The sequence below is a fragment of the Syngnathoides biaculeatus genome, chromosome 23, assembly GCF_019802595.1.
Source record: "Syngnathoides biaculeatus isolate LvHL_M chromosome 23, ASM1980259v1, whole genome shotgun sequence".
Lineage (NCBI taxonomy): Eukaryota > Metazoa > Chordata > Actinopteri > Syngnathiformes > Syngnathidae > Syngnathoides > Syngnathoides biaculeatus.
Window position 1 is genome coordinate 10121327 of NC_084662.1, and position 27061 is coordinate 10148387.

A 27061-nucleotide genomic window follows, 5' to 3' on the forward strand; every position below is an offset into this window, starting at 1 on the left:
CCTGTCACCCGATGCAATGTGGACCATATTGTCGTCTTACCGCATATTGTAAACAATTGGAAGTTACATTTGACAGAAATTAATATTGCAATTTTTCTGTTTTCCTTTGTAAACAACAGTAGAATATGGGCTGGTCTCACCAAAAGCACCGGTTTCTGACAAAAAGGCTAGGATAACAAGTTTTTTTTTTTTTTTTTTTTACCCTCACAATTGATGTGACAACGCCAAATCTTTATCTTCTGCTCAAAAACTGTTCTGATCTCAAATGCGAGGGGATGCAACACCGCCATCTACAGGGATCTTTTGCTCATTTTCATTGGTTTACAAACTTGAATTTCACAGACAAGTTCCTCCAGACCCTCTTCCACGCATACCCACTGAAAAACACACTTGACAAATATAATGTTTACGTGGGTGGCTTTAAATGGACGAGTTTAAGTTGACAAATCTACGTCTGCGGGAGTGAATGAGTTTAACATGGTCTTTTTCCAGCAACTTTTTTGCGTGTGTTTATCTTCCAGTGAGCTGTGCCACTTATTCGTCCAGTCTGCCGAGCTTCTTGGCATTTTGCTGCATTTCTACATAATAGTCCCATTTTACGATCATGCCGGGTGTTGCGAACATGTTCGGTTGTTTTGTTTTGTGTTGCGTTGTGTTGTGTTTTTCCCCTTTACTTCGGAAGTGGTTGCTGCGATGTGCGTGCGTGTGGGTTGATTCTAAATAGGTGGGGGCTGCCCATTGGCTCCATTAACGTGATTGCCCCCAGGTGATCGGCCAAAGGAAGGTCCCAAGGTGTTTTTAACCAGCAGAGGCCTGCAGTGCTTTTCCAGTACCAGCCACTAATTTCGTTTCATGGATTATTGGTAGAAGGAGCTCCATTTCCTCCTGTGCTAGGTTAAGAGTGAGGTAAGCGTGCGTCTTTTATTTTTGTCATTGTTTTGGGAGTAGCAGTTGGGTTTGCTTCGCTTTGTTTAGTTTGTTGTGTCGGCATATTTCTACCTCTGACGCTGGAAATAAAACCTTGCTAGCTGTGCACCCTGGTGGCTGGTTTCACTTGGGAGTCCGAGAATGGGCACGGTTCGATCAGATTCTATCCATTTTCTTTGTCGCTTATCCTCACAAGGGTCGCGGAGAGCCTATCCCAGCTCTCAACGTGCAGGAGGCGGGGTACGCCCTGAACTGGTTGCCAGCCGATCGCAGGGCATGTAGAGACAAACAGCCGCACTCACAATCACACCTCGGGGCAATTTAGAGTGTCCAATTAATGTTGCATGTCTTTGGGATGTGGGAGAACACCGAAGTGCCCAGAGAAAACCCCCGCAGGCCCCGGGAGAGCATGCAAACTCCACACAGGCGGGGCCGGGATCGAACCCAGGTCGTCAGAACTGTGAGGCCAACGCTTTACCAGCCGATCCACCGTGCCGCCTCGGAACATAACAATTTTTTTCAAATCCGGAAGGCAGAATAGTGGACGATCATTGCAAGGTGTACGACTTTCCCTTTCCGAGCTTAGCTTCACTTTCATCGTTATCCTTTGAAGAAAATAAAAAGATTCGCCAGGAAGTATACACAGTAACCTTAAACGTCCATTTTTTTTGAGCCGGAGTGCTGGAGAACACTTTACAGCTGTGCCAGCGTGCTGCCAACCTGAAACATGTCAAAATTAAAAACAACGACGAAATGTGGACCCGCGTGCACAATGGCTGCGCAACAGCGTGTTGCCCACTTACTCGCCTGCACAATGGCTGCGGAACGGCGTGTTCGCCATTTCTCTTGTCCCCCCCCCCAAAAAATGCATAAAAGGTGTAAAAACCTGCATGCAAATGTGCTCCAGCAGCAATTCTGACTCTTGAGGAGATAATCTTTACATATATATATTATTTTCATGTTTGTTCTCCACCCATTTTGTGGAAGAATTACCCGATTGCCCACCCCCGCACCCCTCCTCCCAAAAAGCTGCGGTGTGGAGCTGTGGAGATAAGGGAAAGTATTAGCTGGCGCAGACCCCCGGTATTGTTCCGCCGGACGAGCGCCGTGTTCCTCTCCACGCTTCACATATTTTTAGAGGTAATACAACTGTAGCCGCTCGAAAATTCAAGGTTATTAAAGTGGGAGGGCTGCGGCGTGCAGGCGGGAAGGCGGCCGGCGAGTGAAGAGGAGGAGAGGAAAAAAAAAAAAAAAAAAAAAAAAGCTTTTTAGGCTGACATCCTGATGCTTTTTTAGCAGCTAAGCGTACTCTTAAAAACGTTTTTCAATGTTTGGGAAACAGCTTTCGTGATTGTAGTGATCAGTAAGTATTATTAAAATATTTCTCAAAGACATGTCACAGATTTTGCGCATGGGAGTAAGTGGCCAAAGTCAAAACATCAGGTGCAGCTGCGCAGTATCAATAACGCTCCTAATGTAAAATATTGTACACGAAAGTGATGCAAATAATACTTTGAATAATATTGAAAGAAAGTGGAAAAAATAATGGCAAATCCTCCAAAAATTGGACCACAATGTTACAAAAATGTAAAAGTTGGGAAACAAAATGTCTCCCTTGCGACATGTTTGATACCGCTGTTGCCATCTTTTTTGGGTCATTGTCTTGTTTATGGGTACATCTTTTGATCCACAAATCTGACCTGTCCCCTCGTAATGTGCTCGTCCCGCAGGCCCGCCCTTGTTATTCCCTCTGAGAGGACGGAGAAGCGATGTCCCGCCACCACCATCGCTTCGAACGGGACTACCGGGGACCCTGGGAGCGGCGCGACATCCGCTTGTCGGGCCTCCACAATCACAGCTGTGCCTCCGCCGTCAACGGCAACAACCGCCCCGGGCTCCTCCCCCTCCCCGTCATCCCGTCGCTGCGCACCGCGCCGGCCGCCGCCGTCGTCGTGACGACGTCGAGCGGCGAAGCGGCGGTCAAACGAGGCATCGCGGCGGCGGGATCGGTCGCCCTGGCGTCGGCCAAGGTAGGAGACCACCCCCCACCCCCCCAGCTCGCCCCTTCTGTCAAGTTTCCCTCTGCGGTTAACTTCCTGTCTCCTTTTCTGCGGAAATGTTTCACTGCTCGCGCGTCGTCATGGTTGGCCTCCACCTGTCTCAGAGCTCGCCATCCGAACCGCTCCCGTCAACGCCTCGGTTCTTGCCAAACTATTTTCCCCTTCCATCCTCATTTTCTCTGTCTGCCAAGCGCGAGGCTCGTCGTCCCAGGATTTTTAAAAAATCCCCCCCACCACCACCACCACCACCACCCCGCCCCGGCTCTTTGATTATGCAAATGACCTCCTGGCAGCGGCGGTCCGACTTTTCTGTGAAAGCAAACAAATGAGAAAATAACGGCAGAATAAATTGAATAATTGTTTGCGACTTTGAGGCCGTACAGTAAGTTGTTATTCTTTGGCTAGCCCATAAGTGACCCATGTACATTTTTATAGTATACCTGCCAGCTGCCATATCTTATCATATCATATCTTATCATAAACTATATATCCACTACAAGACCATCATCAAAATATTCCATTCATTTCTTTTCTACCCATCTTATCCTTGGCGTAACCAATGCTGGCAAATTTTGGGCAGGACCGTGAACCGGTCTATGCGATGCATCAGCAGGTTTTCAAAAGTCTCGTTTTCCGAACAAAATGAACGAAAATTTCGAGATTTTTTTTTCTTCGGTTTTCGAGCGAAAATCGGTACTCGAACACCCCTAAAAAAAAACAAAACGAAAATAACAGAATCCGCGTCGCCCGACTAGCTGACCCACCCACGACGCGCTTTGTTATTGTCAATTCGAACAAACACCCGAAAAAAAAAAACAACCCGGAAATAACATAACTCGCGCAGCGGTTGATTCGGTTTTCGAACTAATCGGTTCTCGAACCGCCTTCTGGAACGGATTGTGGTTAAGAACCGAGGCACCACTGTACAATAATAATAATAATACTATAAATTTGTCGGTTTGGTTAAAAACAAAGTTTATGGCATCGATACTCTCCCGGGAGGTAAACACGACCCTTGTAATTTAAGCGCCGAGAGTTCCCGCAAAACGCGCAGGTTGCGAATCATAAATCTGCGTTGGCGCTCGCCCAATGGTTACAGTTCCTCGCCAAGTCTTGCTAATTCCCGCCACGGCCGATGTCATCATTCAAGCGCAATTAGGTGACATTCCTATAATAAAACTCATTATATTTCGGATGGGGAGGGGATACGAGCACGTTACCGCAGCGCTTCTCCCGCGTGGCCATTTTGTTTTTACCGGAAATTTCTCCCACCTTCTCTTCCCGCGCAGAGCTTTTCAGCAGCTTTGGACTAAACGGGCAACGGAGAGCAACCGTGTCGAAAAGGCAAATCGGTCGTCTCAGCTTTAATTACGGCGCGGGCGTCTGGAGAGCCGGCGAACACCTCCGGTGCTCGGCTTTCCATCTCAGCTTCCCGCACGTGCCCTCTGCTAGTCGGTCAAATCGGATAAAAGCTGCTGGCGAGCCGGCGGAGTTCCTATTGGGAGCTTCTGACACATGTAAAAGCGATGCTCCGTAATCTTCACAACCAATCGTAGCGTGGATCGGTGCGACGTGGGACAAGTTGGCTTTTATTTTCACCTGTGGGTGCGCGCGTGCGACAAGCGCACCATCTGGCGTTATTGTCCGTTACCGATGTAAAGTTAACCGCACGGAACAGCGGCCCGTAGTTAATTTGCAGCCATGTTTTTTCACCCCCGTTAATTATCAATGGCTGTCCTTGCATTCATCTTACAACAACAACAAAAAGGAAAACACAAAACATAAAAACACAACTCGTCAGCGTTCACGGCAATATTACTTACATATAAAAATCATAATAGTTGAACAAGATGTGCCCATTATTTTAAAGTCCCGCAGTGTAAATCAAATCAAACTGAAAGAAAAATGCTCAGGATTTTAAAGAATTAAATGTTGCATTTATCTGAGGAAAAAAATATCAGTTTTTTTTGTAAGGGGGGAAAACTAGAGAAACAAATAAATGTAAAAAAATTGGATACATTTCTTTATTGCACTCCAGGCGCATGGGTCCTATTTTCCGATTAAGAAAAAAACGATTGTTGCATTTTCCTAAAAAGAAAAGTTTTAAGATGTTTTCATTTACAAATTAACTGCTTGTTTGTTGTTTTTTTATGTTAAATTGAGCAATTTTGTTGGGTTTTTTTTTCTTGCCCTTACCATATCTAATTTAAAACTAAACATCCCCGAGTAAAAAAAAAAAAAAACAAAAAAAAAAAAAAAACAAAGAAGGTCGCAAACGGACTCATTTTTGGGATGTTATACATTTACAACTAAAGAACAATGTTTAATGTGAATGAAATAAGGGTCAAGCTCATTGAAAAGATTATTAATGAAGAGGAAACACTTAAATCGGGGCACTCATCTGTTACGCGAAAACTGGGACTTATTTTGGTGACTTGTTTTTCATGTGATAATTGGAGAGATGAAGAAAACACAGCGGTCGCACCTTGCCGGAGAGCGTTAATATTCATAAGACGATTAATCACTTACAGCACATAAATGAGTTGTGTTCCCCAAAAGAATGGGGAAAAAAAAAAATTCCACATAGCAGCCAAATATAAAACTCGCGTGGCGACGCAGCGACTGGAAAACTGAACTCTTTATTCATGCAAATTACAGGCGTAGTGCCTCCCGCCAAGTCCTCCGCTCCAGAGGTGACAAAAGTACTTGGTACTTATGTCAAAGTACTTTTAAGACAAACATCAAACTATTCTCTTCAAGTCTGCGTGAAGTGACAAGAAATGTCTTGTAAATTTGACACAACGGGAAGTGTTGTTCACAACCCTGACAAATTTGAACGATTCAAAGAAAACAAAAATTCAGGCGTTCTTTCTGCTGTGAATGCGAACAGCCCCCCGCCCCACTTCCCCTGCTCAACTGTCAATCAAATACCATTTTTTTCCAAACATCTCTGGCTCCGGAATTGTATTTAAAATACAGTTGTGATCATGTGGACAGTCTGGTTTTGTGCCTGGAAAGAGTACCACAGATGCATTATTTGCCTTGAGGATACTAGTCGAAAAGTACAGAGAAGTTCATAAGGAGCTATTTTGTGTCTTTGTGGATCTAGAGAAAGCCTATGACGGAGTACCAAGACAGGAACTCTGGTACTGCATGCGTAAGTCTGGTGTGGTGGAAAAATGTCAGAATAGTACAGAACATGTATGAGACTAGCAGAACAGTGGTGAGGTGTGACGGGAGAATTTGAGGGGGAGGTGGGACTGCATCAGGGATCAGCTCTGAGCCCCTTCCTGTTTGCTTTGGTAATAGATAGGCTGACAGATTAGGTTCGACTGGAATCCCCTTGGACCATGATGTTTGCGGATGACATTGTGATCTGTAGAGGAAGAATTAGGAAGATGGAGAGGAATGAAGATCAGTCGAAGTAAAACGAAAGAGATGTGCGTGAATGAGAGGGGCGGAGGGGGAAGAGTGAAGCTCCAGGGAGAAGAGATAGCGAGGGTGGATGACTTCAAATACTTGGGGCCAACAATAGAGAGCAATGGGGAGTGTGGTAAGGAAGTGAAGAAACTGGTCCAAGCTGGTTGGAACAGTTGGCGGAAGGTGTCTGGTGTTCTATGTGACACATGAGGATGAAGGGCAAAGTTTATAAAACAGTGGTGAGGCCGGCCATGATGGACGGATTAGAGACAACAGGAAGCAGAACCGGAGGTGGCAGAAATCAAGATGTTGAGGTTCTCGCTTAGTGAGCAGGTTGGATCGATTTAGAAATGAGCTCATTAGAGGAACAGCCGAAGTTGGATGTTTTGGAGACGAGGTGAGAGAGAGCAGACTTTGACGGTTTGTCCAGGAGGCGAGAGAGGGGAGTATATATCGGTAGAAGGGTGCTGAGGATGGAGCTGCCGGGCGAAAGAGAAGATTTGATGGATGTTGTCAGGGAAGACATGATGGCAGCCGGTGTTAGAGAGGAAGATGCAAGAGATGGACTTAAATGGAAAAAGATGACACGCTGTGGCGACCCCTAATGGGACAAGCCGAAAGGAAAAGAAGGAGGAAAAAAAAAAAAAGATCATATGGATGTCACCTGCTATGGCAGCACCATTAATATAACTCAGAGAAATGAAATGAGAGGAGACAATAAATAAGTTGTTTCTTCCACGGGGGCCGGACAGGCTTCATAATGAAGATGTGTGCGTTTGTGTCTGTGTGCGCACGCCCATGTTTGCGTGCCTGACACTGAGCAGGTCATGTCTGTATTGTAGCGCATTTCATTAAGCTCATTTAAATGAGGTCGTTAAGCCGGCGAAATGAGGCCCTATATATTTGGAAGTGGGTGAAGTGGGTACAAAAAAAAAACAGCACTCGGAGGTAGAGTACTTGTGTGCGTGTGCGTGTTTCTGGGAGATGTCTGCATAATTGTCAAGTGTTCCTTCACGCGAGCAATAAGCGCAATAACCACTGTAGCATCCTGATAGCGCGCTATGAACAACTTGACAATACTGGCTATTAGGATACTTTAATTATCTCTCGCCCAGCTTTAAATAACAAGTTACAAGTTAGTGGGGGCCTCATTAAGGTGTGGTGTCCGTGTCGTCGCGAGGCCGGCGGCGCTGACGTGCGACGAGGTGCAAACGAGGCCCCCGTAGGTCCACGCCAGGTTTACAACCTGTAGAAGGAACCGCAAAAATAAGTAAGTAGAGAAATAAAATACTAAAGAAATGGACACCGCGCTTTCCCCATCCATGTCATGACCTCCAGTCGCAAGTCTGAACGTCCTGGTTAATTCAAAACGATTTCCCCCATAGGAAATCATCTAAAGGGAATTAATTGGTTCCAAACGTTTGCACAGTGGCGGCTTGCGATACAGTGGACCTTTCCGACTGGCGATCTTAAACTCCGCCCCCTTAGCTACAGTTTCCGTGTTCCACAAGCTTCCAAAGTGGCGACTGCACAGAACAGGTTTGAAGTCGATTCTCTTATCGTGTATTCCAGATAATATTGCGGTATGTTTTTTGGCAGATGCGTCAGACTTGTCCAAGAGAGTTCTACAGGGAGGTCTCAAATGTGTACACGTTATTAAGATTTTGCACGGAGCAGGATGCAATGTCAGAGTTACAGCGAAATGTTGGCGATCGATGCAAAAAAATTTGACGCCTCCAACAGGATAAAATAGTGGAGTCGTACTGCACATGTAAAGCAGGGTGAGTACTTATTACTTGGAAAGATCACGAGTAATATCATTGTAGTCTTTATAAGTGAGTTATGTTCGATTTTCTACATTTAAACAATGGTGATTAACTCAGTCAGTAGTTTAACTTGGCTCGTAATCGAACCCCAAAAAGTCTGATGTGATACAAATGGGCAAATGGACAATTCTCTTGCACGACATGGAGCATTTACGTATCACCAACTAGACTCTTTGGCATAAAACATGACAAACTTTGTTCAGCAGGTCGGTGATACGCGAACAAAGTGAAAGTTGTTCTCCTGCAATGTATAAAGCATTGATAATAATTCAATCAGACTCAGAGAAGATACTTCTCCCTCACTTACCTTCCAACATACAGCCTTGTGTTTGTTGATATTATCTACGTTTAGTTGTACGTGCGGTCTTCCGCGAGCCTTAAGCCATCGTAGACACTTCGTCAACTGTGTTTTAGGCTTTGGAAAATGAACCCTAGCAGGATATCTTTCATCAGAATTGCACATTCCCCAAGCGCATCCGAGGACCATTTTCTTCATAACGTTAACTTTTCCAAGCGCACGCTACTGACAACCAGCATTGCTTGTGGGACAACATGGCGGCAGGGGCGTGTCAAGCCAGGGGTTAAGGCAATGCGGCTATCTGATTGGCTATTGTCGTACGAGTGATTGACAGGTCGGAAAGGTCCATTGACCAGACTTGCACATTTTTTTAAGATGGAAAAAGTTGTGCAGAGCGCATGATCGTGGGTGACTGAATTCACTTCACAACAAGCAGCACTTTGTCCAATTTTAGAATTTGTAAATATTCTTTCAAAAAGAAGCTTCAAGCTGTTTGTGTTGCCACTCAGCTGAAGAGGGCTGGCAAAGTAAGCCAAGGCAATTACACTTTGTGTATTTTAAACAACCACACAACTAGCCTTTCATTCTGCTCGCTTAATTCTAATGCCCTGCTATAACGGATTGGGCACAAATGGTGCAGCAACAGAGAGACAGGCAATGTAACAGGACTCAGAATCATATATTCTTTGTCTTCTGCGATGAATGAATTATATTCAGTGGTGGGCTCCACGCAGCACAGATGTGAAAAATTTTTCCGAAACAGTAATCATAGCAATCATAGGATTTAGTCCAGTAGTCCTGATGCTGTGATTTGCCGTATAAAGGTGCCTGGACTTGGCCCGTCCCCATGCAGCACAGATGTGAAGCAGCTATGCGACTTTAAAGCGAGGGAAATAATGGAATCATCGGAGTGCCGTGCGCAAATACACTTTTATAAAATTTCTTTTTATACGTTCTAAACGTCTCGTAGGCCTTAGATTTAGACCACACGCACGACAATCAGATTGTAAAACTCCCTCAGCTGCACCTTGCAGTCATCCGATTACGTCCTAGTGGGAAATAACTGTCGACTCGTCGCGGGAGCGGAGAGACGCGCCGCTTCGCAATTAGCTGGCAAATTGAAGCTAATAGTTTGGCGAGTTGAGAAGCAACACTTGGCAAAAGTAATTGCTCACATAATTAGTATTTAGATGATGATTCATAAATGCTTCCACAGGTATTGTGTCGTGTGTAATACAATATATTTAATCTTATGTATTGTTCTGTGTGTGTGAGAGAAAATCCAATTGTTTATTTTTTGGGTTTTTTTTTTTGTACTTTTAAACTCGGTTAGCCCTTAACTTTGTTCCAGAGTAAAGTACTCTATAGGAATGAACTGAGTTAAGGGTGGGGGGGGGGGTTTGACTTATTTTATTGTGACTGCAATAAAGTACAAATAAATGCATTGAGAGATAAATTCATAAAAAAAAATAGTGGGAAATAAAGAAGAAAATCTACTTTATAAAATCACTGTGAGAAGATTTTGTGTGGCGCCAGTCCCACTGTCGGTATGCCGGCTCCCTCTGCTGGCATCTGCCAGAATCAACACCTAAGTACATTTCGGTTGTATTTAGCTTTGAAGTACATTATATTTTCATTTACAGTCACTTTCAAGTTTGTTTGTTTTAAACACTAGTTTTGGTACAATTATTGAGGATAAGCGGTACAGAATGGATGCGTGGATCGGTGTTGTTTGGCTCTTATATGCTATACATTTGATGTACTTTTGAGGAATGAAATGCCTGTCAAAATAGGAAATATAAACAGATAAATACATAAAAATTGATTTTCATTTAATACAAAATGTTAAACTATTTTGACAAAAATGACAAATTAATGAACAGAAAAAACTCTTTTTTTGAAAATATGATGCCGCATTAAAGGCACGAAATGTACTTGATTTAGAAAATGTCAAAAATTTTTTTTTTATGAAAACCATATTTTCATATTGACGTTAGAAACAAAGCTCAAAAGTGTTCCAAACAAAAGAGGGGAAGCGGTCTTTCAATGTGTGACCTGCAAAATGGAGACTTGTTAAACGGCACCACGGGGGAAAAGTGTTTCTTCTGCACTCCCCCCCCCCGAGATTCCGTGGAAGACCACGCGTCCATTTTTACTTTTCTCATTGCCAAAAAGAACCTGCAAGACAAACACGGGTCTTTTATATTTGCCAGCTCAGAAGCGCACAGATAATTAATAATTCATTTCTCTCATCTTGCGCCTGTGAACATTTTGCACGCTCCTCCTTTGACTTTTTTTTTTTTGAATACGCATTTGCACCCAAAATGAGGTAAAAACAAGAACGAGGTGGCAGAGGGGAGAATAAAGGCCCGCTTTTATCTAAAACAACAAAGTGTTTAATTCTGCCGTGCGGCACGCTTAACTGATTCATCAGCGCGACAACGGGGGGGAAAAACGTTTTTCCATCAAAGGCTTAATCCGAGAGCATACCCGTTAAAGTCGCGATAAGTGATTGTTGTGTTTGGCCAGCCTGTCGTCTGCTTGTCCAATTCTGATCGCCATCTCCGTCTGCGCCGTCTCTTCAAACATTGACGTCTGGTCAACTTTAGTGTGGGGGATTGGTTCTGACCAAGGCGTTTTCCAGATGGGGTTGGGTGGGGCGTGGGGGGGGGGGGGAACGCCACATATTACCACCAATGCTTACGATGACAGTCTGATGGCGGGCCTAAAAAAATGGCAGCAAATCTAATTATTAAGTTATATTACACACAACTCGTTGAAATCAATGAAAATGCCACGAGAAGAAAAATTTGACTTGTATTGATATAGTAGTAATATTGTAACTACATAGCTAAAAGAATGCAGCCATTTTGTCTTTTTTTGCTTCACTTCAATACATATTGTGCTGCTCCTTCTGGTGTCTGCACCTTGGCCACTTGGGGGCAGTATTATACACAGCTGGCCATACAGTGAAGCCCTACATAGTCGCGGTTTGTCACCCGCAGACACCTTTCCACAAATGAAAACAAATAAAATAAATGGAAAAATTCTGTCCATCCATTTTCTGAGCTGCCTGTCCTCACAAGGGCTGTGGGACCACTGAAGCCTGGTTTGAAAATGTTTAGGTTTTTTTTTATCTATCTATCTATCTATCTATCTATCTATCTATCTATCTATCTATCTATCTATCTATCTATCTATCTATCTATCTATCATCTATCTATCTATCTATCTATCTATCTATCTATCTATCTATCTATCTATCTATCTATCTATCTATCTATCTATCTATCTATGTGGGGGAACAAACTCCCAAATAACTTTTTTCATCCCCACTTATTTAATCATTTTTGTAGGATTAAATGTGTGTGTTTTTATAGAACATAGCTTCATAACTGTCACTCGGGCTCAGTCACTATCCACTGCAAAAATCCGGGCTCCATTGTACACCAATCACAACTCCTGCGCAATAATATTAGTCATTCAACGCACAGGATAAAGAATATATGACAGAGTATTGCTATATACTCTAACTAAAAGATTTACAACACAGCCACATAGATGCTATTTGGTCGCCCATCTATGGCCATTATCTGGCGGCATCAACATTAAGCTAGCAGATTTAAAGGCTAAGCTATGAGTTTCTCGTAAACACACAATGTGTGATTCTCATTTTCTGTTTAGATTGACACTAATTTTAATCTGGGTCTGGCGATAAACAATTTGAACCTTCTCTTTTGCAGATTTTTAATAATTTTTGCTAATTCACATTGTATTCTCCCACTGACAAAGACACACACATTGTGCTACACTTTATAAATGGTTGTGCTGTGGCAGGCACTGTAGGACGAATCAAGTAAATGGCTTCACTTTAAAAGACAAATAAATACAATTAGATACAATTTAGCTTTGCGTCACAAAAATAAATTAAAGACAAATTTATAAAATACATTTAAAAAAATATATACACTTTTCTGAAGTCCCTTAAGTGTCAAGTATTGACCTGATTGAGTACACTTAGAAAAGCTCAAAAGTGCCTGTTAATAAATGATGCATCGGCCATGAGACTCCAATGAGAGTGAAACTGTCTCCTTTCAGTATTGTCAAGTTCACCGCAGCTAACCTGAGAGAACCACACACACACACACACACACGCGAGCGCACACACACTAGTGCGGTTCTGGTCGTGTGGCGAAGCGAGACGTTCCTAATGAAGGGAAAAAAGTGAGATTGGAGTCATTTGTTCAGCCGGCATTAAGGTCAGACCACAAAATGCTGATTGAGTCTCTCCCTATTAGAATCTACATTTAATATGTGATCTATTATTTATGTTTTTAATATTAAAATGGCTGACTGCCCCCCGCCACCGCCACACTCCTGGGCCGCAAAGCAACTCCACCGCAACGCACACAGCACCCACAATGGAATCAACAGAATAATAATAATAAATGAGAAATGGCTTGGTCGCCTCGGTGAATATTTTTGCAACGCTGATGATTAAAAATTATAATATCAGTTCAGTTTCCTGGCTGTGTTTAAAACTGGATAGAATATTAAATGAACAGAATAAAATTAGACTGCGCACCCATTGGGGAAAAATTGGCATGAATTTATTGTGAACATCCAGTTTACTCAACTAAGAGCTATTTTTTTTTTTATCTTTAAAAATGCCATTTTTCAACTTGTACATTTATTAAGAGTGCAGATGGAGTTCGACTTTGCGATCGGAACATTTGATTCGCTGCAGATGTGTAAACAATCACCGGGCGGCTTAGCCTCTGGCTAGCGCACAACAATGACATTGTTCAAAACAAGTTTTGCTTTTTCTCTTTTTTTTCCCCCCTTTCCGAGATTTGCTTTCTTCCTCCTGATACCAAACATACTTTGAGACAGATTTTTGTCCAGAGAGGGTTCCCCCCCAACCCCCCAACCCACCCTGTAGTCCCAAGCTTTAATTTGGATCAAGTTGCGCAGCAACGAATAACACAATGACTGTTCTTCTTCCTTTTGAGGATGAAAAGTCCCTCTAGTCATAATGTGCATACAAAAAGAAAAAGAACCTTAATTAAAACAAAAAAAGTATCCTAAATTTTCAAAAATGTCTCAAATGATCATTCAAACTGCATTGATTGTCTTTCACCAGTTCTCTCAAAACTTGCTTATCCTCACAAGGGTCACTGAGTGCTGGAGGCTGTCCCAGCTGTCAACGGGCAGGAGGCGGGGTACACCCTGAACTGGTCGGCAGCGGCTGGGATTGAACACGGGTCCTCAGCAAAACAAAACAGCGTATTGTGGGTGGGACGACGTGGCCCCTGCGAAAACAGGGGCTGCAGTGTAGCTCAATTTGCGGTGGCTAAGATGAAGACGCTAACCAGCAGGATTTTTTTTTTTTTTTTTTTTTGTACTTTCAAGGCAGCGAGTCTCGGAGCTGACAACAGCTGTCTTTGCTAATTCTCTTCATTAGCACTTTGCAAACCCTTCGCAGTCGCTCGTTAGCCTCCGGAGAACGAGCCAATTATAAACGACAGAGGGCGGGGAAAAAAAATCGGGCGAAGTATCGTTTTCACCTTTGACAAGAGGCCTCTCACGCGCGGACGGGCGGCGGGGCAAGACGCCGCCGCCGGCGGCAACGACGGATGACAGCGACAAATCTAAGACGACAGCCACTTGGCGCCGTCGGCGGACGGACGGCGATGAGCCTCTCGACACGCTCGGCCTGACAATCAAGCTCGCCGTTCTCCTCCGCTGACAGTCCTGGCGAAGACCCGGGTAGAATGCCCACCGAGAAGTCGACGAAGACACTCCAAGCTCATTCACGGTGGCCGTGCATGGAAAGTGCAGACGGGATGAGTCAAATTCTGTACAGCCTCATTGTGCACTCTTGGCCTTGGCTTAACCCGATGACCGCTCACTCGAGAGAGGAAAGAATCCGTTTTGAGGATCGGAAATGGCAGTTCAACAATCATTTGGTAGACCATGTTTTCAATATAAGAATGCAAAAAAGGTGTGCGAGCTTACCCTTCTTCTGTTCCTTTCGGCTTGTCCCGTTAGGGGTCGCCACAGCTTTTTCCATCTTAGCCTATCTCGTGCATCTTCCTCTCTAACACCCAGTCTTCATGTCCTCCCTCATAACTTCCATCACTCTTTCCTTTGGTCTTCTTCTCTCTCGCTCTTTTGCCTGGCAGCTCCAACCTCAGCACCCTTCTACCAATGTACTCAGTCTCTCGCCTCTGGACATGTCCAAACCATCGAAGTCTGCTCTTTCTAACCTTGTCTCCAAAACATCCAACTTTGGCTGTCCCTCTAATGAGCTCATTTCTCCTAGCGAGAACCTCAACATCTTCATTTCTGCCACCTCCCAGTCCTGCTTCCTGTCGTTTCTTCAGTACCCCACTCTCTGATCCGTACATCATGGCCGGCCTCACCGCTGTTTTATAAACTTTGCCCTTCATCCTAGCGGAGACTCTTCTGTCACATAGAGCACCAGACACCTTCCGCCAACTGTTCCACCCCGCTTGGACCCGTTTCTTCAGTTCCTTACCACACTCACCGTTGATCTGTATTGTTGACCCCAAGTATTTGAAGCCGTCCACCCTCGCCATCTCTTCTCCCTGGAGCTTCACCCTTCCCCCTCCGCCCCTCTCATTCATGCACATATATTCTGTTTTACTTCAGCTAATCTTCATTCCTCTCCTTTTCTGTGCGTGCCTCCATCTTTGTAATCGTCACTATGCTTAGAGTTCATGTCATCAATATTTCAATGCATAGAAAACCCCTGCAATGATGTGATAACAAAAAAAAAAAACGATACAAAAATAAACTGACTCTGATTTCCCCGAACTATTTAAATGACGGCGGTTCCTTCAGATACAAGTTTTATAGGGTAACTAGCCACGCTTGTAACGCAAAACAATCGCATCTCAACTGATCTTTTGCCATTGAATTAAAAGGAAATTATCCTTAATCCATTCCAGTCCCCACTCCCAAAATCCCAACAAAATATGTTGCAATGGGTTTTTTTTGAATGAGGAATAATAGCGCCATATAATATTTTATACAAATGTATAATGAGATCATAAACCAGTAATAAAGATACAGTAAATGTCAGACTTTCTCATTCAATTCCGTGCAAGATTGTGCCGCTCATCCGGGTGTGGAGGCGTTAGCCAACTGGGACGGACCAAGATCAGTTCACTCCTCAGCAGTAATGTCAGTCGTTAAAGAAGAAAGAAAATGACACTGAGTCCGGGCACGTTCTTAGTCTTTTACGTCAAGCTAAAGCTTTGCTAAATTTACCGAAGATTTTGTTTTTAAACAAGCAAAATGACACCAGACGTCCATGTAGTTTGTCCAGTACACGTCTCCTAATGGACTCCAGACCACCTGAGCCGATTTGGTTCGTCCCTTTTCTCCTGGCCCTCGGTCTCCACTCTGACACAATTTGTCTTCTTACCCAACACGTCAAGAAGTAGATACAGAAGACCCCCGTTCTCCTCTGTTGTCCTGACTTGTTAGCGTCAGTGGGGTTTCAGCCGACGCATTCAGCGTGAGTCGGTTTTCTCAGTTTCCCGCAGCACGAGCGACCCGCGCCGCTTATTATTGCCACGACAAGACGCGAGCGTTCACAAAGTCACCGTGACATAAATAGACATTGGCGGGGCCGCATCTCGTCTTTCATCGCGGTGTGATATCCAGTGACTCCTTATTAGTTTGAACCGTCGGACTCGTCGGCTCCGAGTTTGTTTCCATTCTCGCTCGTCCGGACTAATAATGTAGCCTCCGTTTGGACCCGCGCCTTTGGAGATTCTCCAGGTTGGCTTTATTTGAAGGGACAAAAGCGGTGACGCCAAAGGTCTTCCGGGACGCGGCGGCAATTGTATGAAAACTCGCCGACATCCCGTCTGGTCACATCTGAGATTGACGCGCGCCACACAGATAAGATTCATCTGGTCGCCATTGTCCGAGTGCCTGTTTTGTTGTCGCCTTTATTATTATTTTTTTCCAGTCTTCTCCTCGGCAGTCTATTTCTTGACGTGTGCGACGACGGTGGGCTCCAGATAAATCGATCGTGGATGTGCCGACGTCTGGCAGTTCCGATAAGTCGCTCACGTGACTTCATAAGGTGTAAACAGCAATAATGAATTTTTTGTTTTCAATTGAATTATGACAATCACTTCTTGGAAGATTAATAAAATCATCCGTTTACCTTTATGCATACTAATAGCAAAAAAATAGAATTGGGCATCGTGATAATTCATTCTTGAAAAGTCAAACACAACCTGCCCCCCAAAATGTAATACAAATAACAAAATAATTAAAAAATTAAATAATACGCACTAATTTTAGACAATTAGCTCCTGAAAATTCAAAGATTGGTATTTATATATTTTTAGTTGCAGGATAAAATAAAATCACATTTAGGAAATTAAATGTAAGGAGATATAAAAATAGTCAGTCCAAAAGAAAAATTTAATTAAGATGGACAGACAATTCATTCAAATCTAAAAAAAAAATAAAACCAAATAAAAACTTCGCTTTGACAAGCTGAGGTTACAAGATAAGCGCCGTAAATGTACTTTGATCGGAACAGTGAAATGAAAGCCATACCTTCAGGAGAAATAACTTTCGAAATTGAATTTATAATGGGCCACATTGTAGCATGAGGACAGTTCTGCACATGATTGGGAGCAGACTCCAGACAATTTGTCCTAATCTGGTTTTGAGGGTGTGCTGGGATTGGGAGCCCATCAGACAGTTGATTCAGCATCTCCTTGATTAACAATTAACATTCCTCGTTAAAGTTTCCGTGTGGCCTCCTTCAAGGAAAATTGCCGCTTAATCCCTTTTTCCCCCTCCCCCTCTCTCTTGCGGCCGTCTGCTTCAGAGCTGATTTGTTTGTCCACAAACGCGGCGACGTCGCATTCGTGAATGGAAAACGATGATGATGCTTGTTGAAAGCCAAATGAAATCAGGTGCAGGCGTCAGTGCGGACCAGCCGGTTTATGGACGTTGCCTTAAGGAACGGTGACCCGCCCCCCTCCTTCCCCCCACACACCCCCACGGAAGAGAAATCAAATCCAAAATGCGAAACAAGAAGTGGCACTTTTTATTAGGAGGCTAATAGTTTGTTGGTGTGGAGCCAGCACCCTCCACGGCTGCTCAAGGCTATCGTCCATCCAATTGGCAGTTTGGACCACAACTACAATGCACTCCCCACATCCCTGAAGAAATTCTAGACAAGACACATCTGCCTCTGCATATTCAAAATTTTACTGAAGGTAATCTTAAACCGGGGCGGTGATGCAACTGGTTAGAGCGTCGGCCTCACAGTTCTGAGGAAAAATCCCGGGCCCGCCTGTGCGGAGTTTGCACGTTCTCCCCGTGGCTGAGTGGGTTTTCTCCGGACAATCCGGTCCCAACTACATGGATGACTTGGGTATGATTGTGACTGTTGTCTGTCTCCGTGCCCTGCGATTGGTTGGCAACCAGTCCATGGCGTACCCTGCTTCCTGCTCGACGGTAGCTGGGATAGGCTCCAGCACTCCTGTGACACCTTGTGAGGATAACCAACTTGGAAAATGGACGGGTGTATGGTTTACCCCTATGCTGCTAGTCATGCTAAAGCCCTCGCTTAACTCACTCCCTGAAACTCTGATCTCCTAACCCTAAACCTGTAACCCCCAAACCCTCACATCAATCCCTAACCATAACACTCAAGATGAATCCCGACCTTCAGGCCACAATCGTAACCTCTACCCACAACCATAAACCCTGCCCATAATCCTTCCCCTAAAGTCTTAAACCCTAATCCTAACCCATAAACCCAACAGCATCACCACCTGAAGCCTAAAAGGCGACTAAAGAGCTGTTCAACTCAATTCACCTTCCGGGGTTCCGTGACAAATTGCTAAGAAACGAAGGGCACACCAGTGAAGGAGTTTTCTCCCCCGTGGTCATTTTGTGGAGGATCATCTTCTCAGGAGGAGGATTTGCTGACATTTTCACCATTCAATGCAAATAGCAAGCGGCGAGTCGGGGATGGGATGAGAACGAGCCGCGAGAAGCTAATAAATCAAATCCAGCCAGCAGAGTGTGAAGGTGGTTTACTTTTAGGATCCTCCGAGGGGGAAGAAAGTAGTAAGTAAGTAAGAAAGAAAGTAAGTCAGAAAGACTGCCTTTGCTTTGTGGGTTTATGGAGGACAATCCGCTTGTCTGTTTTGGGTTCTCGCGCACAAGTGTGCAAAACATCAGTGGCTTGGTCGAATTGTCGGTTGGGAGTTGCAGGAAAAATTGAAAATTCATGCTCGGTAAATTGTAGGGAAAAGTCTCGGGATAAAACCTCTTTCCCAATTAATTTGCCTAATGCTAACTCGAAGTCTCCGTCTTAATCCTGACACCAACCTCAGTTCTAAACTTTCACCTGGAAGTCCTAACTCTACACCCGAACTCTGAAGAGTAATCCTGACTTTGACCGGAACCCTAAAACACAACCCCAGCCCAGAACCGTACCTCTTAAAGTCTGATTTCATTAGCGAGACAACTTTTCCAGACGTTTGAGTGAAGTAAGAAAGCCATTTTGTGGCTTTTCCTTCTCTGTTGATTAAGCCGGCTCTCGCTGTTCCCCCGTGGTGACTGCTCCGGCATGGGGTCCGCATCCCGGATCAATGGCCCGACCAGACACAATGCCAGATGAGATTTCTTTTTTTTTTTTTTGCGACGTGCCACATCGATCACGGCTGTCGAAACTTCGGTGATGACACTTAATTGTACAAAAAAACTTATTTTATTCTTCCCCACTTTTCAATCAATTATAAATTGGCTTTTGAGAAGAGTAAGAGGTGCGGGTGTGTAGTTTTTGGACTGATGACTGAGTACTCCGTCACTATAGCAGAGTCCGTCCCAGGTGCCGAAATCCATTGCAGGATGATGGTATCCTTTCATAATAAAAAGGGGCAGTGAAAAAAAAAAAAAAGAGAGATGAAAAGGGAAATGGCTGTGCTCAGTGGAACAGAAAGCTACGTGCTGCCTTGCGGCGAGAATGTGTCTTAATGGAATGCCGGCAGCAGGTATTACACAGAATCTCTATCAGAACCCATCAAAGCGGGATGTATCGCAGCGGAATATCAAGCACGGCCATCTTGATTGTTTACTACGCCGCTCTGCTTGACTGCCAACACTGGATTTATGTCGCTGTGCTGTGGCAGCAAAACAAATTGTACTCGGGTAGTTGAGAACTTTGGAAAGTCCCAAAGTCAACTTCAGGGGAAAAGGGTGCGTCGTTTGGAATTCTCTACATTTAGGGGGTCTTTGGTGTGTAACCATAACCTAAATTTGAACAAGTTGGAATTCGCCCTAATGTATTACTGGTATGTATGTGGTGGACAGTCTGGCCGGCAAGGCGAAAACCGCTCGCCACTTGTTGAGTGACAGCGTCAGGTGAGGCCATTGGCAGGTTGTCTAGGACTGGGCTTCTGGTTGTTGTATTTTGTTCCCATTTGCTCCATGAAGACATTGAAAGTTCACCGGTGCCTACTGTATATCTATTCTCCCTTGATCCTGAATACCTGAGGGATAGCAGTTCATTCTGTTGGGGCTATTCGCTAACGATGTTTAACACAGACATGGAGTTGTGTAAGTTAAGCTAGTTTTAGTTTGCAATAGGCACAATACACTTAAGATACTTTTCTGAAATGAAATGACATTTTCTTTTTCATACTCTGTCTTCCTGGCTTGGACCTTTTGCTATGTGAGTCTGCAGTAAGTATGTGTCAAAAAATAATAACTGCTGAGTCCCGATATATATGTATGTACATTCATAAAATTCCACAATACAGCACAGTGTGATATATCAACGGTGTTTGCTCCAGTGTGTCCCGAAATGTCTGCTTCATGCCAAAATGAAAAACGTCCAGTTCACTTTCACACATGAGTCCTTGAGACTTTCGTGCATCCTCTTATGGTCAATCAGTGGGACTTCCTCCACTACCCCCGCACACTATTGAGGTCGCACTACCGACAGCTCTCACCAATGAAAGCGACAAAATTGTAAAAGAAATTATTTCTCTCGCTGCGTTGAGAAAAATTCAATGAGCACCATGCAAGTAGTAAATACTTCTCAGTGTGACCACTCAAACCAATAAATGAAATATTTAAACTTATGCGCGCTTTCCTGCGCTGGCCGCTTTCCACAGACCGGCGGTGCACCAATCTCCCCGCGAAGAAGCATTCAGAGAAGGGGGGCGGATTTGAACAACCAAATTAAAGGATTAAACCATGTATGAAATCCATGTTTCAGTGGGCTCTCGGCGCAAAGACACTGTGAGGAATATTATGCTTGAGCAGATAAGAGTTTGGCTTTGCCCCGTGTTTAAACCTAATAAAGTCCTTCTCCACTCACTTAGTGAGAGTTGTAACGCTCGTGTTCCACAAAGCATGGATGCGATTGACTCCAGACCTCAAATCTTGCCGAAAACTTACAAAAAGGTGACTGATAATTGTTTTTCCCCTGATCAAGACCTTTAAATTGTCTGATTTGTTGTCAAAATACAATCTCTCGGTGTGGTGCCCACACTCACAGCTGATAACGAGGCACTCTGAGGCATCCATGCCAGTGGACTGTCTGAAAGGAAAGTGGGGATTATCGGGTGCGGGCATAGCTAGCTCGCTAACTCCATGCTGTCATTGCTGGGAAATTGTTTGTTTACATTTGACTTGAGTATGTATAATGCAACCAAATGAAGTTTGCCGCTCAACGCCTTTAAGACTTGTGTGACGCTTACCTTGAAAATTCTTGTGCCATGTGCATGGACTAGTATTAGCATTTGAAGAGCTCACATTGTTCGCGGCCCGCCCGGAGGCGGTTCAAGACCCACAAAACAGTCCTTCCCTCCTTGCGGGGTTCATTTTGTTTTTCCGCCCACCTGCCGCACTCTAAAGGCCCCTGCCTTGCTTCTGCTGCGACGGACCCCGACCTCGCCGGGCGTGCTGGGATCCCCTGGGGATCTCGCTGACCGCTTCATCTTGTCAGATGAAAAGCAGCCTGTGAGTGGCGGGGGGGGGGGCTGCCTTGTTGTTGCCCCCCAGGATAGAGATATATGTTGGTACGAAAACCAACAGTAAGTAGCAGTTTAAAGCGGCGGCTTTGAAAGCATTCCAATGCGACAGTCTTGTACAAACGAGCGTCTATTATTACCATAGATACTGCCGAGTGCTTCCTTTGTGTTGTTGGCGGTCCGGCCAGGATGCAGTTCGTCACTGTTGTTAGTGACAAAACTTTCCATAACAATTAAAAGCACTTAAATGCCAAGCCCAGGTTTTAAATTGCGGTGGAAACAAGGAATTGCTGAAAAAGCAGAATTAGTAGCGTAGTCATTTTTTGGGGTTAAATGGAAAAAAAAATCCAAGATGAGTTTTTTTCCAATTAAATATTGGAAAAGACCTGCAAGGATTTTCAACATGTTGGTATTTACAAGTATTAGCTTATTAGCTTTTATTTTTGCAGTTCCATCCCAAGAACACCATCCCTACTCTGAAGCATGGAGGTGGTAGCATCATGCTTTGGGGGTGTTTTTTCTGCACGTGGGACAGGACGAATGCAATGTATCAAGGAGAGGATGACCGCGGTCATGTATTGTGAGATTTTGGGGGACAACCTCTTTCCCTCAGTCAGAGCGTGGAAGATGGGTCGTGGTTGAGTATTTCAACGTGACAATGACCCGAAGCACACAGCCAGGAAAAACCAAGGACTGGCTCCGTAAGAAGAAGCGTATCAAGGTTCTGGTGTGGCCTATTCAGTCCCCAGACCTGAACCCAATAGAAAATCTTTGGAGGGAGCTAAAAGTCCGTGTTTCTCAGCGACAGCCCAGAAACCCGTCTGATCTAGAGAAGATCTGGAGATGTGGAGGAGTGGGCCAAAATCCCTCCTGCAGTGTGTGCAAACCTGCTGAACAATTACAGGAAACGTTTGACCTCTGTAATTGCAAACAAAGGCTACTGGACCAAGTATCAACATTGGTTTTATCAGGTGTTCAAATACTTATTTGCATTCTTTTTAGATGATCTCTCCCACGGTGGATATGCACCTACGATGAGTATTTCAGACCCCTCCACGATTTCTAAGTGGGAGAACTTGCAATATTGCAGGGTGTTCAAATACTTATTTTCTTCACTGTAGTTGATCCCACTGCCCTCACTCCATTGATGTAGTTGCCAGTGTCCCCTCATGGATGTCACACCGTTTACGAAGCTTCTTTTGAGGCGCTGACAGGCCGTTGGATGGTTCACTCCCCACACGCTCAACAGTCACGGCCCGCCGGAGACAACCCCCCACCCCCCGTGTCACCCGGTCAGCAAGGGCAGCGGCGGTAGCGGGTGGGGGCTCGATAAGCTCTTCCCATGACTCAAAGGAGCCCTCAACAACTCAACTGCTGGATGCCCCGAGGACGAAGCCCGTTCGCGTATAAACAAGAAGACAAAAGGGAGGTTGCGGGCGCCGCGAGGTCTGAGCAATCGGAGGATATTAGCTCCGCTTTCCCACTCGAGCATGTCGGCAATCTCGCGGTTTCAGCATCCGAGTTTTCAGCGGCGGCGGGGGGGGGTAGAAATCACAGAGCGTATCCGTTCCTCGGAGCGTCAGCTCTATACACGCCCGGCAGACCAAAGTGTTATTTTCATTATGGCGGCCTGTCGTGTCGGCTGGGGGTTAGCGTGAAGCACGAGGGGATGTCAGTATGTTATGACGCCGAGAAATATGGTGTAATATACCCCAGGTGACAGCACTGCACTGTAAATATTTTGTGTGATGTTTGAGTATATCGGTAGTCAAGTTTACATGTGTCGGTCTTTTATCACAAAATCATCTCCAAATGATTGCAGATTACAGTTGCTGGTTGAAGGTTTCCTTTGTCTGCAATGAATTAATCGTGATGCACAAATATTCATTCTTTACATTTTTTTTTTTTTATAAAGTACAATATGTTATAGTTCTGGTTTCCATAAGGGGGGGTGGAACGGATTTGTGATATTTTGAATCATTTCATTGGTAGATGGTGCTTTGAGTTAACACGTTTTGAGATCAAAACCTGGTCACGGAATAAATTCATTAATTGTATAATTATATCTGTCCATTTTCTTAGCTGTATATCCACAAGGGGCACAGGATATATATGTATTATATGAATTATAATTAATTAATTACAGTACGGGTTTTTTTCCGACATATTTGCATTTTTTCGGTCGAGATTTTTGTATCTGTCTCTATTTCACATTTTTCTGAATTGGTTGTGGTTATATTTTGTAAATTTATGTATCTTTAATGCAGTTTTTGAAATTTCGACCTTTTTTTTTCTTCAAGTTTTAAATTGAATCCAATATTTTTGTTCATAATTATTTTTTCATAGTTTCTTTAAAAAACAATTTAATATAAAATATAATATATATAATATAAAAATGTTAGCATTGTCCTTTTTCTCCATCGTCAGTGAACGTCTTGATTTGAGGGGAAAAAAGCATGCTCAAAAATTAGTTACCAGTGGGGGATTTTTTTTGTTTGTTTTTTTGATTTTTGTTTTTCTCCTCCATCTGCAGCCGCCATCTGCATGCGACGCTTCACCATTTTAGACGAAGTCACCTACCGCAAATGGCGCTTCTTTTCTCTTTGTTTACTGACTTGCGTGTGTTTGCGCGGCGCGCAGCAACGTTCCGGTCCAATAGATTTGACACAGCGGCATGCGGGGACACCCGGAACTAATCGGCTTCGCATTCAGGTGACTGTGCGTCGCCATGGAGACGAGCTCTCCGAGCGAACGCGTTACGTTAATTGTCGCTCACTTTCGGACCACGCTCGCTCGATTTCTTTCGGGCGAAGGAGGTGGGAATTTTTTTTTGGAGAGAGATGATGGGTCAGGAGGCGACGTGGCGAGTGTGCGTGATGGATGTTTGTGGGAGAAGAGGCATTATACCCATCATCTTGCACACTTCAGCCAAGTCGGGTAGATCTGTCCGAGCTTGGCCGGAGGGAAGATATGGGGGGGGGGGTTTGCGAGCAGTTGGATTTCATGAATTTAATTTCCTTGTGTAGTCTGCCTCCTCCTTCCTTGTGTACAGTTTGGAGGGTGAGTGGAATGTGGCAGTCCAGGTCACTGTGACATTTTTTTTTTCATTGAATATTATCTCTTGTTTTTAGATATTTTGGAATTTTTCAATTAATCTGAAACTTACCTTAGAAATATTATTTTGACCATTTATTTAAATTATTAAATTAGTGTATTTTGGGACAGTATTTGTTTTTTAAATATTGTATTAAAAATACACAAATATATGTGTATTTTATTTATCTATTTATTCTTCATTTTTCAGTTAGTCCCTACAGTATTTTGTGTATATTTGTCTAATATTTTAGCATTCTTTTTATTTGTGGCTTTATTTACTTATTTCCCATTTCACCCATGTGTGTCCACACATTTCTGAAGATAAAAAAGAAGGGCGGGGGGAAGCATTCGTAGCAAGCAGATGGATTTCATGAATTTCATTTCCTCGTGTAGTCCGCCTCCTTCTTCCTTGTGTACAGTTTAGAGGGTGAGTGGAAGGCAGTCCAGGTCACTGTGCCATTTTTTTTTTTTCATTGTATATTTTCTCTTGTTTTTAGATATTTTGGAATTTTTCCATTAATCTGAAACTTACCTTATAAATATTATTTTGGCTATTTTTTTTAATTATTAAATTTGTTTTTTAAATATTGTAATAAAAATACACATATGTGTATTTTTCATCTATTTAATCTTATTTTTAAGTTATTCCCTACAGTATTTTGTGTATATTTGTCTAATATTTTAGCATTCTTTTGTTGATTCATTTCCTTATTTACCATTTCACCCATCTGTGGCGACACATTTCTGAAGATAAAAAAGAAGGGTGGGGGGAAGCATTCGTAGCAAGGAGTTGGATTTTCATGAATTTAATTTCCTTGCGTAGTCCGCCTCCTTCCTCCTCGTGTACAGTTTGGACGGCGAGTGGAAAGCAATCCACAGGTCATGGTGCCATTTTTTAAAAATTGTATATTTTTTTTTTTAGAGATTTTTGAATTTTTCACTGAATTTGAAATTTAAATTTGTGTATTTTGGGCTGGTATTTGTTTTTTTTTAAATATTGCAATAAAAATACACAAGTATATGTGTATTTTTTTAATCTATTTATTTTTCATTTTTCAGTTATTCCCTACAGTATTTTTTGGGACATTTGTCTACTATTTTAGCATTCTTTTATTTGTGGCTTTATTTACTTCTTTACCATTTCACCCATGTGTACCCACACATTTCTGAAGATAAAAAAGAAAGGTGGGGGGAAGCATTAGTAGCAAGCAGATGGATTTCATGAATTTCATTTACTTCCCGCACACACTCCTCCTTCCTCGCGTGCAATTACGAAGCGGTGTTATTTCTATGGAGGGAGCAATATAGAGTCTTGATTAAATTTGTTTACACGCGTCTCCCCCGAGATAGCGAGCAGATTTGCGGAGGTGGTCGTGCATTTTAATGGAAGCAACAGCGCACAGGTGCGGTCATGGCGGAAGAGAGAAGACCTTTGCAAAGAAACAGTAGCGCGGTAGCGCATGCAAACATTGCAACAAGGCAAGCGCGTTGCTAGCTGCGATAGCTTAGTTGCGGATGGCTGATGCCAAATTGAAACTCTAATAACGTGTAACCGGAAACATCTTTTTAAAAGAAGCAAAAATATATCCAAAATGGAAAAAGTCCCGGGAAACACGAGGAGCAGGAAAGTGTCCTGTGGTATGCTGTGCTTGGCTGTTTTTATTTTTGTTTAGCAAACTTGTAACGATTTTGTAATAACATTTTTGCGGGCCCGAAGCTGAACAATCTAAAGGATCTCTTTCCGAGGGACTCAAAGCGATGGAAAAAAACCCAAAAATCTTCGGCGTCCCGGCGAGACGCCTCCTGTGCCGCCGCGCACGCGCGCTGGCCAAATGGCGGCGATCATCATCAGCACGAGGTTCTGCTCGGATCGAGCCTGGCGCCTGCCGCGGCAAGATGGTGACGGCTGGCGCGGTCGCAATCACGATGATGTCAGCCGTGCGTGCGTGTGTGATCATCTGTGGCAAATCCTCAAACTGATCATCAGATTTTGACCCCATGCTCGGCCCATGACTTTGGCAAAAAAAAAAGTTTTTCATTTAGCGTCGCCCAGATATTTGGTAGGCGTAATTTGTCATTTGTAAAAAAATCCTTAGCTAGATTTTGTCACTCCAGGAATGGAAAAATGTCCACTTTGATTGATTTATTTAACTTTTATAAAATACGTTATCAGCATTTGTCATCATAAAGCTGTTGGCAATATCTACATTTGTGTTTTGAAGCTACTATATGCACAGCATATTTACAATTGCATTATATTTTTATTGCTTTCTATTACTTTTTGCCTTGCATACCCATTATGTATGCGTTCAGGCATAAATATGGGGATTTTTAAATCTATTTTCCGATAAACTGATTGTAGCAATGTTTGTGTGAAGGCCT

The 27061-nt window shown here is 43.6% G+C and overlaps 1 protein-coding gene across 3 annotated transcripts in view; it reads left to right on the plus strand.

Moving 5' to 3' along the window:
• LOC133496665 (kelch-like protein 29) overlaps positions 1-27061 on the plus strand; it is a 173860-nt gene that overhangs the window by 63362 nt on the left and 83437 nt on the right. For 2 of the 3 annotated variants that reach the window (XM_061812508.1, XM_061812510.1), the window contains one exon: positions 2658-2957. In XM_061812508.1, coding sequence (XP_061668492.1) covers positions 2697-2957 — 261 coding nt within the window. In that variant the 5' untranslated portion in view covers positions 2658-2696. Of the gene's footprint in view, positions 1-757; positions 907-2657; positions 2958-27061 lie in introns of those variants that run through there. The other variant, XM_061812509.1, reaches the window with a different exon arrangement.